The sequence below is a fragment of the Mytilus edulis genome, chromosome 14, assembly GCF_963676685.1.
Source record: "Mytilus edulis chromosome 14, xbMytEdul2.2, whole genome shotgun sequence".
Taxonomy (NCBI): domain Eukaryota; kingdom Metazoa; phylum Mollusca; class Bivalvia; order Mytilida; family Mytilidae; genus Mytilus; species Mytilus edulis.
The window spans coordinates 48,987,367-49,003,345 of record NC_092357.1 but is presented as its reverse complement, the minus strand read 5'-3'; the positions used below and the strand labels follow the sequence as shown (position 1 = coordinate 49,003,345).

Sequence of the window (15,979 nt, the reverse complement as noted above, 5' to 3'; positions counted from 1 at the left end):
TGAGTTTTACACACAAAAACGATATTGTTTGGGGCTTTACTTGCGGGGACAACAACATATTTGTCATGGAGGTAGGATAAGTGTTGGAACATTAGGGTCTTTAAAGATTGACGTAGCATGGGCATTGATATACCCATTCAGTTTTTTTAATTCTGATTTGTATCAAAGACCTCACTGCCTTAATCCATTCGGAAAGAGTGTTCACATTACTGTAAGACGTGTCACGGTACTTTTATATCCCAAATTCATGTATTTTGTTTTGATGTTAAATTTGTTATTCTCATCGGATTTTGTCTAATGCTTAGTCCGTTTTTTGTGTGTGTTTCATTTTAATGTTGTGTCGTTGTTCTCCTCTTATATTTGATGCGTTTCCCTCAGTTTTAGTTTGTTACCCCGATTTTGTTTTTTGTCCATGGATTTACGAGTTTTGAACAGCGGTATACTACTGCTGCCTTTATTTATGTACGTCTTCCTTCTCGCGCTTAGCCCATTGCCTGGCATAATCCGCGATTGAATCTATCAAAATTTCAAAGTTGTATTTCCAATTGATGGATTTAGGCTCGCGATATTTCGGACCTTTCGATAACACATTTCGTAGAGAAATGTTATTAACAATGTTGAGGTCACCGGTAATAACGTGGCCAGCCGGATTATATGTGAATTGGGAACTAGAACAAGTGCAATCAGGAGGTTTAGACTTGAAGTCGTCAATATCGAGATATCGATAAATGCGAAGTAATACACATGAGTAAAGTAGTTCATTTGAAATGTACATGTATGTCGTATTTAATGCAGTTAATGAAAGTGAAAGCAGTGTGTATTCATTTTGGTTCAATGAAAGAAACTTGTACACATTCTGCATAAAAATGTTCAATAAGTAAAAAACCAACACCGATTATATCGATTTAAATGACAGCATGTTCACATACGACACTTAGTAGCCGACTTAAGGGACTCGGTAACCATATGCAACAACCATCACATGCCTGTCGACTCGGATGTTATGAGTTCAATTTCGTTCTTGGTGAAGTGTGAACTAATATTTCGATAGACTGTTGCTGCATTTGATAACATGATAACACGCTTTGTACAAAATTCGCACTTGATTGAAGATATATAGGTTTTGCGAGTTTTTCTAACAACATGTGATTAAAGGAAAGTGAACTGTGTACATTTTCACCAGCTGCCCAGGATGCAGACTACTGATCCACGTTCGTTCTCAATTAATAAAAATGTCCGGCAGGAATAGGCTAAACAAAAGTCCACGTTGTTCTTTAAAATAATACAATGTCAGTATTTATAATTATTACATTAAAAAGGTATGATAACAATAGTAAGTATTCTTTTTTATGACAATAAATGGAAAACACATTTTTCTAGAATGTAATACTAAATAACATAATAGAGTACAACGCTGAATAATGGAAAACGGAGGTACAGTTTTAATAATGTGCCATAACCATGATAACTGATGCACAATTCAACATCAGCCCCTGATTTTAGCGTCTAACAAATCTACTGCAAATAGATTAAAAGAAAGTTTTGATAGCTTTTTAAAACAATTTAGCTTTGACTTTGCTTGTTTGAAACCATTTGTGACGCTTTAAATTGTATTGTTTTTCAATTAATCCCGAAATACGTCATTGGCTAAAATATTATTCGGTTATTCAAATCTCAAACACTACTTTTGGGTACTGTACTCTCCATCAAATACAACTAGTTAAAGTCAAAACTAAATGTATATGTGTATGTTCAAGATGTTGTAATATAGTGTCAATATATGTATACATTGTCTTTCGTAGGAAATTTTCCTGAACACAATAACTCCATTTCATGATCTGAAAACTTTTAAACCACTTTATACAAAAAAAAGGTTCCCCCTTGATTGCATATGAGCAGTGTTCTTTTCTCATTGTCATAGTACACAGCACGTGGACTTTCAAGTCCATCGGATTCCGTTAGTAATATTTTACTGTCTTTTCCATCATGTTGTATTATTGTTAGATTATTAGAATGAAAATCTACGACGTACACGTTATGGTTACCGTCTGCGGCTGCATCGCGAGGACATATAAGGTTTTTACTTTCAAACTTCCATAACTCTTCTCCATTCATTAGGCAACAATGCACTTTGTCAGTGTAGTAGAATATCCTGTCTCCGCTAGTAGTGAGGTAAGTTGTGCTATTAGATAATATTTCCAATGTTTCCAGCTGTCTTCCTGATAGATCCAGGATATTTATTGTACCACATCCAGTTACAACATATAATCTCCCATTCGCTTGAGATACACCCCTAATGCTTTTCTGAAAACTGATTTTCTCTTCGACCTTAAATGTAATGTTATTCATTATATCTAAGAATTTTGCGGTACCGTAAGTAACAACAATACGATTAGAATCTACCACTGCAATACAACACGGCGAACCAGAGACCTGGATGTCTCGAATGTGTTCACCTGTATCGCTGTATTCGATTAAAGATTTACATGCGCTATTCGCTATTAATAAATTACCATTAGGCAAGATAATGCAGCCTGTTGTACATGGTACATGCATTTTTGATGACATTCTGTTTTTCATTGATTTTCTAAATGAAGTTAGTGTAGATGTTGTGATTAACTGAAGCTGTATGTTGGATACATTTCTTAAAAAAGGGACTGGGATACCTATCTGGGCTTGTTGGATTTTATGGTCTCTGAAGTGTAACTGAGAAGAATTGTCGGATACCTTAATTTGGCCAAATTCTTGAACTTCTGCTAACATTTTTGTGATTTGACTGTTGAGATCTACTCTCAATTCATAATCTTTACAAGTATCCATGGCATCCTTGATGGATTTGATCTCGCTAGCAAGCGACTTATTACCCTGATACGTTCCAAGAAACACCTGAATGTCAGAAGAAAATTGTTTGATGTGCAATGTTTGTTCCCTAAGTTTGGTAATCTTTTCCTCTGCTGATTTTAACCTCCGAAGGATTTTTGCATATTCTGATTTACAAGAACGAGAAATTGATCCTAGTTCCAGTAGCAATTTTTCTTCCATCTTGTCTAAGTGGGAGTTAATTTTTTTCCGCATTTGAATAATCATCTTTGTAATTTCTAACTCTTGTTTTTCAATTTCCTTTGTAGCGGACACGCGTTTTTCTATACACTGTTTAAGGTTGCTAAGTGTTCCATCTATTGACCCTACAAAGTCAGACAATGCTGCTGATTGACTGGCATTTCTTGAAGCAATATTTATTGATATAACATCGGAACATGGCTTGTGATTTGATGTGACACAAACCATGCAGAGGGATTTGTCGTGAGTTTTACAAAACCACTCAAGGTTTTCTCCGTGATTCTCACAAACCTCAGAGATAGAAACTTTTTCAATCTTGCGGTAATCTTCAATCGAAATAATCTTATGGTTTCTCAATATTTTGTGTTTTATGTGAGCCTTTTCACAGTCTTCACACAATCCTTCATCACAATTAGTACACCATCTTCTCGCTTCCTTAGTTGCGTCATCATACCCACATGGACCACACAGTAATTGAATAGTCGATGCCATCAGAGTTCCTGTAAGGTAAAGTAAAATGTGGATCAAATTTATTCATTCAGTGTATGTTTATTTGTGTTGCTACGACGTTTGATTGAGTTGATCCATTCCAATTGATATTTAATAGTGTGTCTTTCTTTGTTGTGATATTTAACTATTGTTTCATATAAGGGGAAGGTTTGGTACCATTAAAACGTTCAAACTCGCTGTACCTCAAATCAGGAGTCAGGAATCTGATGTTCAGTAGGTGTCGAATGATGTGGTTCATAAGTGTTTCTCGTTTCTATTTTTTTTTAATAGATTGGACCGTTGGGTGTCCCATTTAAATGGTTTACACAAGTAATATTTTTGGGCCCTTTATAGCTTGCTGTTCGATGTGAGCCTAGATTCGATGTTGACTTGGATTGAGAGTTGTCTTATTGACACTCATACCACATCTTCTTATATTTATTGAAAATCCTTATCTATTTGACCAATCCTTCATAATTTATAAATGTTACCTTTAAATAATTTGGAACTGAATAAATTTTGTCGAACCAGTTTCTGGAAATTAGTAATTAGGTTTAGCTCACTGTTATCTTTGGAAAATGTCTGTACAAAGTGAGGAATATGGTAGCTGTTTTTCAATAATTTAATTGGTTGATAGCGTTTGATTTTTTCATTTTTTATAAACTTCTCATATTTCATTCTGCCTTGTATTTCGCATTTTTTTTTACCTTTTTCACACACCAAAGATTCTCACTTCTGACTAATAATTGATGTTGAAAACGCGATTATCTATTCGACAATGCTATACATTTTTAAAAAATAAATATACATTGTAATTCCTGCTTGTGAAAACAAAATGGATTAATTGCATACTATGTCCCCGGCCTTGGTCTCATTCGAAGACCTTAGTTACTATGGTAAGGCTCTGTCATTGCTTCACCAACAATTTAGTGTCTCAAACTACCGGTGCCGAATAAGACCTGTCCTGCCTGACAAATAAGATTCGTTTGAAAATTAAAATACAAAATAACTGGATGCGTAATACCTGCATAATTTCATTTGACTAGTCCTACTAGGAAAATAGTTATCAACGAGAAAAAACAAAAAATAGTGACAATTTCAAATAATGGTACCGCGCAAATCCCAGAACAGGAACACACAGTTGTTGGCATGTAATAAAAAAATTGCAATAGAGCTGGTACGTATTTCTGTTAATAGAAAACAGGGACGAAAGATACCAGAAGGACAGTCAAGCTCATGAATCGAAAATAAACTGACAACGCCATGGCTTAAAATGAATAAGACAAACAGACAAACAATAGTACACATGACACAATATATAAAACTAAAGAATAAGCAACACGAACCCTCCAAAAACTGGGGATGATTTCAGGTGCTCCGGAAGGGTAAGAAGATCCTGCTCCCCATGTGGCACCCATCGTGCTGCTCATGTTATAACAAATCCGTTAAATAGTCCAATTCGGCAGGTCACGTTCATGAAAGGGAAGGAAATTGTAGTTTATCCGATATTATCTGTAAAACGGTTATTCCGTAACGGTCAACCAACTCGTGATGGCGTCTGTAAAATTTACGAAGGGATGATTTCAACTTCACCATTTGGTTTAATAGCTTCATTGTGAGCAGCAACCCTCTATCATGAAAATCATGACAGGAAATGCAAACAATGGAATATCGTATCAATTGGGATGTATATAACACGTATGCAGTTGCTGCTGGAATGTTGCTGCTGGAATGTTGCTGCTGGAATGTTGCTATTTAGAAATGGAAAGTTCACAATTGGAAAGCTGAAATCATCTCTTTTGTTGTAATTTTTTATTGTTTAGTTTTCAACCGACTATCATTGTCAATTTCTAGATTTAAGTCAAGATATGAAGCCGACTTAACTGTATCTGTTTATCTCTAGTTCGATTGGATAGATGCGTTCAACATACATGACAAAGTCACCCACTTTTGAATTATTAAGTGAGTGAACATCATCTAGATAGCGGAAAGTATAGTTAAAGGATATTGCTAACTTCTTATCTTAAGAAGTTCCTGTATGAAGTCAGTCTCATAATAATAAAGAGAAAACAAGTCGGCAAGAAGAGGCGCAAAATTGGTTCTTATTGGAATGCCGACAGTCTGTTTAAAAACACGTCCTTCGATCGTAACACATATGTTGTCAATAAAGAAATCAACCATCTTGATAATGTCAGATTCAGATAATTTTCTGTTTGACTGAGAGTGATCCTTTACAAAGTAGGATTTATCCCTCCCTTAGACAAGATACTTTTATCTACGTTGGCCATTCTTTTTTATGAAACAAAGCAATACCAACTCGTTTGTCTTTTAGCTTGAAATGTGGAATACGTGTGTAAAGTGTATAAAAGTCAAGTGTTTTAATACTATTGCAAGATGAAAGAGAGATAGATTGTTTGTACTGCAAAAGATCTTTTGAATCTTTTAGTATCCCCATCTGATTCACGCCACCTCTAGAATAGGCAGTTTCACAATAACGTTGAAGCCCGGCTTTGATTGATAATAAAATATAATTATGTTAATAATTTAGAAAGAAGAAAATTAGCCATTGATTTCCAGTTAATAATTTTCGGTGAACATGAAACTAGATTGTACTAAAGAGATCTTAATAGTTAATGCTGTTAAAATATAAAGAGTAAATGTAAACCTAGATAGAGAAGACCGAAATATGGTATAAAAAGTAAGATTAGCAATCATACCACATCTCCTTGTGGTATATATTGTAAACCATTTAAAATGTTTCCGTGTTATCATTTATAACAGAAGTATGTCGTTAATAACAATTGATTTTTCTTGAAAAAAAACAAGGAAATATGTCACATGTCCATTTTTCTCTTGGTATTGCTATGAATATATGTAAATCATTTTGATATGGGCAGTAACTTGTATTGTATGCTGTGACTGTAGACGTCAGTATATATTTAATTGACCGCTCTATTTATTAATATATATATATAACAAGGAAGTCATTTTGTATGCCACATGCACCTTTCAATAAAACGACCAATATAGGCAAATATGTATGACTGCTAGTGCTCCTGCTTGTAAACGTTACAATAAGGCATAAGAAAAACAATGAGTTAAAGCTTGATCGTGCACACATTTCTAGCATTAAAAAGTAAGATTACAAAATTAACGAACTCAAAGAAAAACTATAATGGAAAGGTCCGCATAAAATGGCAAAGTCAAACGTTTCAAAATATCAAACGAATAGAAAACATTGTCATATTCCTGAATTGGTACAGACAGTGACGTATGTGGAAAATGGTGAACTTAACCTGGTATTACAGCTAGCTCAACCTCGTCTGCGCTTCCTACACGCTATACTTCGGATAAAACTTTTATATCCAAATAAAATTACCAGAATACATTCAATTTTAGAGAAGATCCTATTCATCAAACTAGGAAGTGGAATACGTTATAACAAAAAGAAGAAAAAAAAACACAATCGTCTTCAATTTTTCAATAAATTATGAACTCACAGTGTTTGAAGTAAAATTCAATTGATGATAATGTTATAGAATTTAAGAAAAAACAGAATTGATGTGAGATATTTTACCTGATAATTGTTAAACTATTTGTCCAGACACATATTCTAAACGATGTTTGTTTTCATAAATAGTTAGCCTTCATTTACTTGATCAGAATAAGACTTGAAAGCGCGCTATGATAAAAGATTATCAATTTCCGTCCTTGTATATATTTTAGTCAAGAACTGTTGACAGCTAAAATACACTAAATTCAACCCATAGAAAGCTGAGGAGTTCATCCTTGATGATGACACACATTGAAATGTCACAATTTTGATTTTGATTAACCTTTTTAATTAAATTAGATATTAGATATTATGTCATCTTTGTTGAATTTACGTGCTTTAAAATGCATAATAGTCAAACTTATACAGTTTAAAAAATCTCGACTAAATTAGTAAAAGTAAAATTCTATGCATAACGTATAAAATCTTCGCAAAAGCAGTTTATACAGAATCATAATAGATCATAATTTACATTTTTTTTACTTTACTACTCTGGGAGGTTTTTTAAACGAAAGCTTATGACTATCTTATTTACTATTATAACTATTGTTTGTCATGAGAGATTGTTAATCTACACACGTTTTCAGAATACATTTTGGGTAAAAATATTGATTAAAATATCTCTATTTACATTACATTGAAAATAAATCTTATTTCCTGTTTTCGGAGATTTTATGATAAAAATCTTAGTTTTCGACCAAGAATATTATTTTGGTCATGAAATTTTGTCACTTTCCTTTCAAAATGATGATTGCGGTGTTTTGAATAAAGATAACTTTGTAAAAACCTCCGGTTTCCTTTTTTTGTTGTTGTTTCTATTAAAATCTTAAGTTGCCTTAAGAACCTAATTTCCGATTATGAAATTTAGTCAGTTTCCTTATATCATCATGTCTGTGATGTTCCAAACTTAGTTGAATTGAAATGCAATATAATGCTTCATTGAGAACATAAAAACTTTTATTTCCCAATTTTGATAGATTAAAGTTGGGACGATACCTCTTATTTCAAAAAGATGCAAATACCTGAAAAAGGAACATCAAGTCGTTGCCTCCAATTTTACATGTGGTTGTGTTATCTTTTGGAAATTATTACTTTAAAAAAAGTTTTCTCCCTGTATTATATGGGGTGGTTGTTGGGTGGGGAATTTTTCAATCCAGAGAAAAACACCATGCTTCAATTTATGGAAAGAATGATGAAATGTGCATCACAAGTATGTTATGTGTATTTATACATTTATAGTTTTTTTTTTTTGAATGTTTATTATTTTTATTACGTGCCATGATACATGTACCTGGATTAAAGTCGAATAGGTGTTTTAGGTTATGTAGTGAATACTGACATCGTTAGCATTACTTAAAATAGAAAGTTAAAACTTGAATATTAATCTCATTATTTATGGAAATTCGAACATGTCGTCGACAAAATAATATCACAACTAGAGTCAAGATTCTCGTGGGGTCCAAATTGCAAAAAAAAAATTCAAAACGTATAGTCCTTAATCAAAAGCTCAAACACATAACGTAGTTTGAGAAGCTCCCCTTATATAATAAATTTAGTGAACTGTATTGATTTGACATGGATAAAAAAGAGACAATAGGTGATTATAATAGCAGTGTATTTTCATATGTCATAGATGCATCGTATTTAAGTAACAGGGTATTTTTTGTGGTATAAACAGGATAGTTTCTGTTAACTCCTGTTGATGGACATTATCGGTGAAGTCTTTGTTTACCCATTGTTGCTAAATGTAGTCAGGATACGTCATTAAAATCCAATATGGACACTAAGCGATATACACAGAGGTTCTCTTCGAAAGTAAGTGAAACACGGCTTTTAGTAAATAATTAAAATAACAAACTTTCTGTTATGTCATGTTATTTTATGAGGAATTATTCAACTTAAAGCTGTCATAAAAGCTTGCCTGACGTCACGGAAAAGAAATTTTTGAATTAGACCAAACACAATATATTAAAACAAAGTTTGCTTAAAGTGTATTCAAATCATCGTATGACCTTCAGATTAATGTGATCTGATGTGTAGCACAAATATAAAAAAAGAAGATATGGTATGATTGCCAATGAGGCAAATCTCCACAAAAAGGCAAAATAACACAGAAATTAACAACTATACGTCACCATACGGCCTTCAGCAATGAAAAAAGCCCATACCGCAAAGTCAGATATAAAAGGCCCCGAAATGACAATGTGAATCAATTCAAACGAGAAAACTAACGACGTTATGTTGATATTGGCTCTTGAAAACTATCCCATAGGTCACTTATGCGAGCTAAGGATATCTTAATATCTCAGTTTTGAATATGTTTTGAATATGTTTTTCATTTCCCAGTATTGGTGTTTATAGTACGATATCAGCACTTTATTACTCCAAAGTAAATTTAAAACGAGGCAGCTATAAAAAATTACGAAATCAAACGTTAGACTTTATCAACCAATGAATAGACACCAAACTGTCATTATCCTATCGTTGTGCACGAGTTTTTCGACAAATATGATAATTTAATACAGGTTTTATATGACAGTTGGTTTAATTTGTTAAAGTATCTTTCAAATTTGAAATTAAAAGGGACGAACGATACCAGATTGACATTTAAAATCATGGATCGAAAATAAATTGACATCGCCATGGCTAAAAATGAAAACAAGACAAATAGACAAATTATAATACACATGACACAACATAGAAATCTTAAGACTAATCAACATGAATCCCACCAATAACTGGGGTATCTCAGATGATCCGGAAGGATAAAGTTCTGGCAAAATTTTGTGATTAATCGGATGTTAACAATCAACATTTTAAGTACAAAGTGTAAATACAAGAAAGTAAACACAAAAGGCGAAACACCTCTACATTTAGCAGCCAAAAATATAAATCTTGGTGGTTAATATTCAATCGAAAACCAATTGACAAAGGGAGTAGAAATCAATACCCGTAATAATTGGGGTCAAACGCCACTCCACTATGCTGCAATAGCTGGTTGTTATAAAAATATTGAGACCTTGACAAAGTCGTCTGGTATTGATGTCAATAGTAGAGATATAAACGGATACAATGTACTTTAAAGTCTCATTGCTTCAAACGATGGTGAAAGTGCCGATTCAGATGACGATCTGGATGACTATTTATTTACAACAATGTACAATGGAAAGTTATCTTCAGCGTGTACAGTCATCAGATCACACAGATGATGTCGAAATGCCTGAAGTGTCGATCTAAGAAAGTCTTTGCAAGTTCTTGTCAACGCTGGAATTGATGTGAACAATCAGACTGTATTTGGAGACAGTATCCTTCATCTCATTGCATTTCGGGAGGATAACCCGCAGTTATTAAAGTTTTTTATTTCAAATTTTCCAGACATTAGATTAAATCTAATTAATAAAGAGAATGAAAACTTTTTGCATGTATACGTTTCCCATGAAAATTTGGAAGATATTGTGAAATTGTTTAAATGGATTGCAGACAAGTAGTCATGATCTAGTGTGAAAGAATTGTCATCCAGTAAAGATATCCGTGGGAAAACGCCATGGACTTTAATGATTGGCAATACAGGTGAATATGCTGATTTTCAAAACATTCTTGACTATGCCGTTTCACCTTATGTTAATGATAACCTTTGAAACACAGTTTTGCATCAAACTTGTGATACTTTATATGGACGCACGCAAATTTTCTGGAATATATGATCAAAGGTGGTGCTGACTTAAACGCACAACACATGTATGGAGAACCTGTATTGTAGCTTACATTAGATGAGGAAATCTTCGAGATTTTCATACAGTTCAATCCCAATTTTGAAGTTTAAGATATATGCGGAAGAAGTGCGTTAAGTTCTATCATGACATACCGACCTCTTGCGGATTTCCTGAAAGCTTTGATGGAAACAGGGACTGTAAATGTTAACACTAGAGATATATACGGCTCTATACCCCTGCATTTTGCAGCGTATAACAATTTTAAAGAACAAATAGAGCTATTGTTGAAAAATGGTGCAAATTTAAATGTTCACGATAATCTTCAAGAACGACCACTTGACACAGCAAGAAGACACAGAAGTTTATCTTGCATTGCATTTTTAAAAGCGGCCGACGTGACGCAAGGGCATGCCATTATATATACTCGAATAACAAAGCTTGGAGATAGGACGTTCGAAGAAATTCTTTGTGGACTTCCAGAGGCGATAATATCGTCTTGCATCCAATCACCACAAGATATTCAGACACTACTGCATTTACCTTTAAATTTAAAAGACTTCATGAACTATCTTCTTGAATCGTACCATACAACAAGTCCAAACTACTGCGCTGAAGTAGATTCAGTTACACTCGATGTAAATAATCTTATCAAGTCGCTTTGCAAGCAAATCGAGAAACATGAATCTAGATTTGAAATGTCTGTTTTTCCAACTGGAACCATGGCTGAAAGAACAAAAAGTGGCCGTCCAGATGAATTTGATTTTATTTTATGTCTTGATAAGTTAAAAGATATTACTAACATTGTTATGGCAGACAATTCTGTGAAGAAAGGATTTGCGTTCCTGAAATTTAAAGATATACTAGATGTTGACGATTACTTGCCGTTTACTGATGCTGACGGCTATTTCTTGCCAATTTTATTTTTGAGGTTATTTTATGGATATTTGAAAAAGAGCACTGAATGAACCTCGTTTGTGGAAGGAGGGAAATTTATACTTGAATGTTGAAAACAAAGTAGGTACAATATTCCCCAAACCAGTGTTGAATTTTGATGTATATTGGTTCGGTTCTGTGTGGGAAAATGCACATGCGTCCGTAATTTCTGTCAAGTGACATCAATGTCTTTGAGAAATCAAAGGAGCTTTCCTTAAACAAAACATTTATTTTTCATTTACAAAGAGAATTCAGTATGAAGCTCGTGCTAGGTTTACTGAATGATCAATTTTCGAGGGATTGTTTGGCTGCTAAAATATTTAAATTAAGCAATTAAATCCATAAAATTTTATGTTACTTATGAGGTCCGAGATCTCAATTATTTCGTAGTGCATTTCGTTTAGAACATAAATCAAAAATTAAAAAAAATCCCACCTGCGCTTTCTCAATTAAATTGTTACAGTGTTTTGTATTACTTTTGGGACAAATTGTATCAAAATATAGAAAACTCCATCGGCTCTAACTTAAAATATGGACAATTTTATGTTTAGGGGTCTTAAAATCTGTTGACAGCTTCCGAAGTGCTAATTTTTAACCTTTTTCAGCTGGACCAAATCACTACTTTCCTTTAAAATTCTGGACCCAATTTTTGAATAAAACATGGAGAAATAAATTTGGAAGGGGTATAAAAAAATTGGCAAGAAACTCTCTCCCAACACTAGGGACTATAAGATTTCCTTTAGATATCATCCACACACGCCTAAGCCAACATTTAAACCAGTTGACACTGTTATCGAAAGAAAGATACATCTCCATAAAGCACCGCATATCTGCATATATATTTGATTGTAAATAAATATTCCGCGCGGCGCATAGATGAAATTGTCAATTATAGGAAACTGTACCAACATTGCAATACTCTTCAACTTCGAACTTTAGTTGGACTTTTTATTATATTTTGATTGATAAATCTTTTGTAGATGAAACATGCGTCTGGTGCAAATATTAAAAATTCAATCCTGGTATATATGATAAGTTTTATTGATACACATATAAACGATGCAATGATTAATGAGTTATTCGCAATTTCAAAATGTAATACATTCTGGGATACAGTATATTTTCAAAAGCGTGGACAAAAACGTTGTGATTGACTAACAACACCCATAAAATATCATTTAACCATTGATGTGATCTTATTTTTCGTTTTCTTCGTAGGACATGTAGGAGTAATGATACTACACATACATTTTAGACGCTTAAAAGATCGTTAACTGTACCAATTTTCTTATGTATCTAATAAGTGTAAACCTATGCTTAGTATTTGATGAGGTGCTGATCAAACAAAAAGACCTGAAATATGACCAAAAACATGAGTCTGCAAACCGCTTTGAGTATTATTGATTAATTATGTAAGTTTATGAATTATGTACTAAATACTAGGAATTAAAGGCTGTCCGGAATCTTACACCATAAAGAAAAATCAAATCAAAACTGTCTTATAAGATAAACAGATAAAAGGTTACACAGCGCTACTTATCTTATCCGACACAATAGAGGACCAAATAATTGCGTTGGATTTTACAGGGTGTAGGCATACTCGGGTTTCTCTTTTGAACGAGGCACAACAATATCAGTAAATTGCTTTGTGTTTTTTTGCGCCAGCATTTGCATATCATTTAGACAACAAATTATTTCATTCTCCATAATTATTTAGATGAAATCGAAAATCTTTTTTTATTTCCATCAGAGTTATTGTCATATTCCTGGTTATAATTTTTTTTTATTACATTTGACACTGAAATAGCATGGTATTGGTTGCAAAAATTTGATAATTTTCATTTAAATGCAATATTTTTATTCAAATGGTAAAGTAGTTTTTTTTTATATGTATGCAATAATTGCATTATGGGTTATTTTCTGACGTCACAAGGTCAAATTAGCAACAACTGTTGTGATTGGTCGGTAATTGTTTTGATTTCTCAGATTTAGATTATTGTATGGAGTATATATATGCGAGTATTGGCAGTAATTGTTATGGTGTGTAACTGTGTGAGGAGTGGGGTTGTGTTCAGATCAAATAGTTATCAAGGGTACCAGTATTATAATTTGATACGCCAGGCGCGTTTCATCTTCATACATCTCATCCGTGACGCTCAGATCAAAAGAGTTATTAAGCCAAACAAATACAAAGTTGAAGAGAATTGAGGACCCATAATTACAAAATGTTGTACAAAATATGGCTAGGGTAATCTATTTCTTGGATAAGAAAATCCTTAGTTTATCGAAAAATGCAAAGTTTTGTAGCAGGAAATTTGTAAAAATGACCATATAATTGATTTTCATGTCAACACCGAAATGCTGACTACTGGGCTGGTGATACCCTCGGGGACGTAACGTTGACCAGCAGGGGCATCGAACCAGTGGTGTAAATAGTTATCAAAGGTACCAGGATTATAATTTAATACGTCAGACGCGCGTTTCGTCTTCATAAAACTCATCATTCTAATGCAACAACGTTTGTAACGTTCATTTTGATTGGATAACGTCACTTTCTTACATGGCATCAATTCATAATTGATGCTATGGGACGTACGCGCAAGCGCAGACGGCATATGACAGATTTTAAATACAGGTTTTAACGTTGTTTTCTGTCAGTTTCATTAGAATGAAGATAACAATATTGTATCTAACGCGTCGCCAGTAAACTTAATTTGCGACCATCAAATCCCCAATTGATGCCGTCGGAGCATAAAATACAATACAGTTATCTCCTAAGTGACGCTCAAATCAAAAGAGTTATTAAGCCAAACAAGTACAAAGTGAAAGAGCATTGAGGACCCAAAATTACAAAAAGTTGTGACAAACATGGTTAAGGTAATATATTGCTGGGATAAGGAAATCCTTAGTTTATCGAAAAATTCAATGTTTTTTAATAGGAAATTTATAAAAATGACCATATATTAATTGATTTTCATGTCAACACCGAAGTGCTGACTACTGGGCGAACGATACCTTTGGGACGAAACTACCAGTAGCATTGGTATCGACACAGTGGTGTTAAATCGTTTCTATCATTCTATATCTTTTATTTTTTACCATTTGACGCTATTCTTTATCCTTTGATCTCTATCATGTGACATGCATGAAATATTTGCAACTATAAAGCGACCAAAAAAACAATCAACGTAATACTATTCTATTCTAGATTGATTGGTGTTTAACACTTCTTTCTACACTATTGGGCTTTTCCGTGGTGGTCCGTTTAAATTTATAGATGAAGGATGGGGACAGAAATTATTCGTTATTATTATTCATTTTAATCTGTCGCTAATCATGCCTATTTTCAGCTCTTACCAAGCAACCATATTCATTATATTTATAAATGAAATCCTTCTGTCACCCACCCCAACAAATGAATAAATATCAAATGGTTTTCCTCTTATTTAACACCAGTTTAAATTGATGGATTATTTGTTGCCGATTTTTAAAGCCCAGTGACAAATAGTTCATACTTGTTCAAGAAAATATGAGTTTAGAAATCAGGTATCACAAAAAAACCTTACCACTTAGTATACTAATGTGATATCGGCTCCAGATATATAATATAAAAACCAAGAGATGGGATATGATTGCTAAAAAGTCAACTATCCACCGGAGTATGAAGTGGATGTAAGCAATTATAGACAAACATGAGGCCTTCAAGAATTACAAAAACCTGATACTGTAAAGTCTTCTATAAAAGGCCGACATGAAAAGTGTGAATATTTCAAACGAAAAAAAAAAAAAAAACAATCTAATTAGAATTAAATCTCCGCACTCGCGCATTTTTTTTTTTTTTTTTTTTTTTTTTTTTGCTTGGTCGCTGCGTGGGAAGAATACAAAACTACTTTCATACGAACAGAGCAATAATACATGTATGCTATCATATTTCAGCAATGCTTTATTTCTATCAACGACTTAAAAGGAGATATGAAGTATATGTAATTAATATAAACAGTAACCCAAAAAACAAGAAGCAGAAATTACTTCTAAAGTTCAATCAATAGTATAGTCTTCTGCAATGTACATGTCATTACAATATTTATTTTTAAAGTTTCTTCCCATTAGATATATCTTAAAAATGTCTTATTAGTAAAAAAAAAAACCCAAAAAACACACAAAACATTTATACATTATTTAAAACAATGAACAGGATTAAGAAAAAACTTTTAATAGTTGATTTGAGGTT

At 33.1% G+C, this 15,979-nt stretch overlaps 1 protein-coding gene across 1 annotated transcript; it reads right to left on the bottom strand.

Moving 5' to 3' along the window:
- Positions 1-1,400: 1,400 nt before the first annotated feature.
- Positions 1,401-7,243, bottom strand: LOC139503352 (uncharacterized). Its single transcript, XM_071293124.1, has 2 exons — positions 7,127-7,243; positions 1,401-3,560 (listed from the first exon to the last, which is right to left on the bottom strand). Exon 2 carries the CDS (start codon positions 3,550-3,552, stop codon positions 1,849-1,851), a length of 1,704 nt encoding a protein of 567 aa, XP_071149225.1. The 5' UTR covers positions 3,553-3,560; positions 7,127-7,243; the 3' UTR covers positions 1,401-1,848.
- Positions 7,244-15,979: the final 8,736 nt, after the last annotated feature.